Source organism: Balaenoptera physalus (assembly GCF_965194825.1).
Source record: "Balaenoptera physalus genome assembly, chromosome: 6".
Taxonomy (NCBI): domain Eukaryota; kingdom Metazoa; phylum Chordata; class Mammalia; order Artiodactyla; family Balaenopteridae; genus Balaenoptera; species Balaenoptera physalus.
In genome coordinates this window covers 88,442,066-88,447,732 of record NC_138885.1, presented here as the reverse complement: position 1 = coordinate 88,447,732, position 5,667 = coordinate 88,442,066, and the positions used below count along the sequence as shown (strand labels likewise).

General features: G+C 41.3%; 1 protein-coding gene across 5 annotated transcripts in view; it reads left to right on the top strand.

Moving 5' to 3' along the window:
* The first annotated feature begins 767 nt into the window (after nt 1-767).
* Nucleotides 768-5,667, top strand: part of SF3B1 (splicing factor 3b subunit 1) — a 36,194-nt gene continuing 31,294 nt past the window's right edge. For 3 of the 5 annotated variants that reach the window (XR_014265177.1, XR_014265178.1, XM_082466969.1), the window contains exon 1: nt 778-937. Coding sequence is in view for 3 of the 5 variants with exons in the window: in XM_082466969.1 (XP_082323095.1) it covers nt 910-937 (28 nt within the window). In the remaining 2 variants the exon portion in view is untranslated. Of the gene's footprint in view, nt 938-5,667 lie in introns of all 5 variants that reach the window. The other 2 variants (XM_082466967.1, XM_082466968.1) reach the window with 2 other exon arrangements.

Sequence of the window (5,667 nt, the reverse complement as noted above, 5' to 3'; positions counted from 1 at the left end):
TACGTCCCCCTCCCACCCTCCCTATCCACCCCACCGCTGTATTTTTATCTTTTAAAAATTCCTGATTTAGGAATGACGTTTAGGATTAAGAGAGGCATTTCATTAGTGTTAATGCTGATGATCAGGGCTTTTCTAAGAACTCAAAAAGTTTAAAAAGGCTTTAAAAGACTGGCAGAGTTCCTGCTGTGTAACTTAATAACTGTGTGATATTGCACAATTTATATATACCCCCCGCCCTAGTTTTTTTCTCTCATTTCTTAAATGGGATTAGCCACAGTTTATCCACTTTATGGGATTAGCATCAATTTACCCACTTTATGTGAATTTCAATAGTGTTTGGGAACGTATATTGTAGACGAAAGTCCTATCCAAATGGTATTTAGAAAGAAAGAAAAACGACCTTGAATTACAGCGCGAGGGTTGAGACTGTTGTAACTGTTTCTGTAACTAAGCACTGCAACGGCTGAGACATGCTAAAGAAAGCTTTTGTCTGGTTCCAGAACGCCGGTCCGGTGAATTTGGAGGAAGGGGATTGAAGGCCTGAGGCTTCTTCCAGCCCTGAAACCGTAATGTTTCTTTCAGTGGCTGTTTTTAACTGCCCTGGTGTACCCCGGTGTAACCCACTTTACTCCAGGTCAGAGTTACTCACTTTAAGGCACTAAGGCTCACCTAGCCCTTTTCTGGTTTACCGGGAAAACCGCCTCCGGGCCCACCCCTGGCTCCTCCCTCCACCCACAATGCACCTCTCTATTCTATCTAGGTGGCCGCTCTGTCACGTGTCATCGACGGAGCGCGCTCCCGCTTGGCGCTTGCGTGGAGAGCGGCCCCCAGCTGTTTTTCTCCGTGGCAGCGGCGACGAGCGGAAGTTCTTGGGAGCGCCAGTTCCGTCTGTGTGTTCGAGTGGACAAAATGGCGAAGATCGCGAAGACCCACGAAGGTAAGCGGTCTTTCCCTTGTTACGTAGGTTCTCCGCTGCCCAACCTGCTAAGACTTTGTCTTCCTAGGTTTTTGCCTCTTCCTGTGGTTCCTTTTCTGGGGGCCCGAGCCCGCGCTTCGGGGCCCGGGTCGTCTGCTTGGCGCCAGCGGCGCAGGCCACTGCCCCGCGTAATGGCGTCCTACTCGTACACCCCTGACAGGCGCTTTGTTCCGTGTTCGGGGGCTGCTGCTTCAGCGTTGCTTTTTTTCTCTGACCCGGGGGCCTCGTTTAAACGGCTCGCTAAGGAAGATTCCTGGGCAGGGGAGCGGGGAAGAGCGCGTGGGAACAAAGTCTTTCTCGCCTCTCGGAACTGTCGTTGGCATAGTTTGTGCATGGGAGAGTCAGAAAAGCACTGAAATACGGCAGCCGCTTTCCGGGCAGCCTTCAGTCGAGTTTTAGTCAAACTGAGGCCCATTACTCTTAACCTTGGTTAATCTTCAGGTCTTAAGGCGTCCAAGATACTTATCTTGGTTTTTTGTTGTTGTTGTTCGAAATGATTTGGGAATAAAATCTGGTAGTTTTTCCCTCCCTGGATCACTTTTAGTATAATATGGGTCTTTTTCTTCCTGCAAAGAAAGCAAAGGTCTTTTTTTTTCCACCATATTATTGGTTGAAGAGAGAAAGGCACATTAATGGCCAAAGCATTTGAAGTAGTTCGTCGTTTTGTGGAATACAGAGTATGCATTAGGAAAATGTTGGGTATAGGCTGGAGTCCCCCGTCAGGGAGTATACAGAAATGACAGGAAGTAGGGTCACTGTTGAGAAAAGACGAGGCATGGGAAGTTGGAGCTGCATTCCTTGATTTCTGACTTGGAATCTGAAATTTTCGTCAAACACGAGCTTCCAAGAGTCACTTTTATTTCACACATCGTATCTAGGTTCCTGGCTCGGGGTTAGTCTGTGAGAGGTAATAAAGACTAAGGCCATCAAGTTTTACAGCCTAGTGGGGAAACATATGTATACATCTTCATTCTTGTATGAGGCAAATGAATGCTTAAAAAAAGTGTAAGCAATATGTTCTGGGAACTTGGGTAACGGAGTAATTAATTTATACTTAGGGCTGTTTCATAGAGGAGGTGAGGTGTCCCTGGTCTAAAAGGATCAATCGGTTTTAAATTAGGGGAGGATATTTGAGCCCGAGAGACCATCTTGTACCTAGGCAGTGAGTCGTGAAAAATGTGTTTGAGTGGTTGGCTGTAGCAGGAAAAGAGAGTGCAAGGAGGGAAAAAGTAGATGCATCTGGAAATGTTGGTTGGGGCTATTAATAATTGTATCACCCATGGGAACTGAAGTCTAGCTTTCTGCAACTTACGAAACAGGCTAATGAAGTGGCAATAACTTTAATATTTTTATTATTCTTGTTAGGTATTTGGGATTTAAACACTGTTTTAACCCCTAAGTGTTTTTTAGGCATTTCTGTCTTTAGACTATCTCAAACATACTCTTTGCAAAATAATTAGAAAAAGTAAAGATGTTGGCTATTCTTGTTTATTCAGGAGTAGATTATTTATTTGGGGCATTTTGTGGCTTTGATGATTTGTTTATTGGTATCTTTATCATAAGATACTTTTGGATAGGAAAATCAAAGTTATGATTAGTTTTCCTGCGTTTTAGAAACCCAGTTGAAAGTTTTGGTCTACAGAAGATTGCAATTCATTTACCAATATTGCTCTCTTATTTGGGATTATGCTTCCTATCAATATGAATTAGCTGAGGCCATAAAGAAAGTATTGGAGCATTCAGTTTCATATCTAAATACCGTCTGTATACAAGATACTGTCCATCACTTAGGAGTATAATACAGTGGGATGAATGTTAGTGATGAATGTTACATAATTTCTTGCTGCTTCCTCATGACATTTTCCTGGTGAACGCTAGTCCTTCAAGGTCCATCTCTGTTTTCACTTGTTAAGCCATCTCTGATAACCTGGAGCAGAATTAGTTTCTTGGTGTTTGTTTTTTGTGCTGCTACTACAGCACTCTGTAAATCGTTATTACTTAGAATATTCTATTGTGTTAAGGTTTTCTCTTCCACTTTGAAGTTGTGTACAGAAAGTGTACTTTGGTATCGACAGTACCTCGTGCGTGATGAATGTTGAATATTTTATCAACACTTATTGAGAGATTAATTTATACTGTAAGTATTAAGGGTGTCATAGAAAGGGAACACAAACTTGAACGATTGGGTAGGTTTGGATACATCTGTTTGGCTAAGATAGGTGGGAAGTAGGACTTATATTTTGGGAACCTCCTGAGCTCAGAGGAAGAAATGTTAGGTTAGCATCAGATTAGGGAAGGCTTTGGACGCTGAGCTAGGTTTCACTTTGGCCTTCAGATATCTACAGGATAAGTGCCCTCCTCATTCTCCCAGGTAACAGATTACTTATGTGATTTAGGAAAGTCATTGGTTGCAGAGTGAAGGATGACCTAAAGGGAGTAAGGGCAACTTTTTAGGCTATTGAAGCAGTTGAGAGGAGGTCTTGAATGTGAGCCTCACTGGAGCAACTTTTTTTTTTTTTTTTTGGCTGTGCTGCTCAGCTTGCGGGATCTTAGTTACCGTACCAGGGGTTGAACACGGGCCACGTCAGTAAAAGTGCCGAGTCCTAACCACTGGACTGCCAGAGAACTCCCTGGAGAAACTTTTTAAAATGTGTAATACTTGTTTAATTTTTGTCTTAGAGTTATCTATCATGTTGCCTTTTTAAATAAAGATTATATAATCTTTTCATCCTAAATAATGTTGCTGGTAAAGACATTTCTTTGTTGTACATTTTAATTTATTGTTAAAGTAATGGCTGCATCAGTACTTTGTAATTGAGTCTTGTGAAGTAAGTAATATTGTATTCAAACTGAAGTAAGTTATTGTTGTACCTTCCAATGTGGTTCTTTTCACAGACTATTACTTCCATCATTGAACCAAACTGATAACTTTTTTTTTCTTGTTGTCATATTCCTTTCAAATATTTCTGTTAGGATCAAGCCTTAACATCCTCTTTAACCAACCCAATTATTTTTTTATCCTGGGTCAGTGTGACTTATGCTTTCCAGTGTTGAAATATAAAAAGAGCTGGACTTAATTTGAGTCAAATATAATCCCTTTCTGCATGTTAAATTGTGTCAAGTGTATACAGTTATTAATGTGCATAATCTTGCCATCCAGCAGTTCTTCAGCTGTTGGTGATTTTGGCCCGTGAGGGAATACACACTTTTCTGTTGGGAAGGAAAATAGATGGATTATCCAAAAATCCCATATATTGGCTTGTTTTGCCACTATCCCTTGAATGGATTTTGGGGGGCATCACAAGGCTGAAAAAGTTTTCTCCCTTAGTCTCTGCTTGCAGAATGGCTTGGAATAATCATTTTGTTACTCTGCATCTTCTGAGATTTTTATTTTCCTGTGTCCAGAATAGTTATTGTTTTGGTTTTGTAGATACTCAGGATGAATGTTGCTAGTCAAAATAAAAAGGGAAAAAAATTGCTTAAAGATTTTGAAAAAATTTTTTTCTGTAGAATTAAGAATTTCGTTGATATTAGTTAGGAATTAATTATTTAGGAACTGTTATCTGTAGTGTTTAGTAAAATAATTTACCATTATATTTAGTTGTGCTAGTGGGGTTTTGTTGAAGGAAAGGATTGAGAGTTGGTATACAGAATATACTTTCTATTTTTCTGGATGTCTTTTGGAAGTCTCTTATTTGAGAAATCCTTGCTTACCACCTGCTTCTGATTGGTGGAGATTAGATGTCACTTATGGGCCAGACTGAAAGGTGTCAGTGAGTGATTAACATCCAAAGGCTGTGTCTGTGTAACACGTAATGAACAGTAATTAGAACGTTGCAAATAATACAGATTAAAAATGAGGAACAGGGGCTTCCCTGGTGGCGCAGTGGTTGAGAGTCCGCCTGCCAATGCAGGGGACATGGGTTCGAGCCCTGGTCTGGGAGGATCCCACATGCCGCGGAGCAACTAGGCCCGTGAGCCACAACTGCTGAGCCTGCGCGTCTGGAGCCTGTGCTCCGCAACAAGAGAGGCCGCGACAGTGAGAGGCCCGCGCACCGCGATGAAGAGCGGCCCCCACTTGCCGCAGCTGGAGAAAGCCCTCGCACAGAAACGAAGACCCAACACAGCCATAAATAAATAAATAAAAATTAAAATGGAGATTTCTTTAAAAAAAAAAACAAACTCTTCCCTCTTTCTGTGCTTCCCACCTGCCCCACCCCAGCTCCCAGCTTTCTCACAACCCCAGGACTGGGGGCAGATAACCCAGTACTGGGCCATTCTCCCCTCTTAAAAAAAAAAAAAAAAAAAAAAACAGGAATAAAGATGTATCAAGGAGGAGGAAGTGCTACAAGCTGGACTTAGCAATGTCTGAGACATAGAAGAAAGAAAAGGCACAGAAAGGGAAACCAGTAGAACAGAATTGGTGGGGAGCAGTTAAACAGGTGTATCAGATGTGACCAGTGGTGGTTTATCTCAGAGTTTGATATTTAGGTCTTAGTTTAAAATACAAACAGTAGGTTAGATGTTGCCCATCTTTTAAAAGACCCCTAGTTGCAGCAGTACTGTCTTTTGATGTCAAACTCAATTCCCAGATAAAACATTGGATGTATTTATGTCAGAAAAATGTCTATAATTTTGAATTTTAAGTTATCACGTTTTTTGGATTATAAAAGTAATACAGTAATTTTTAA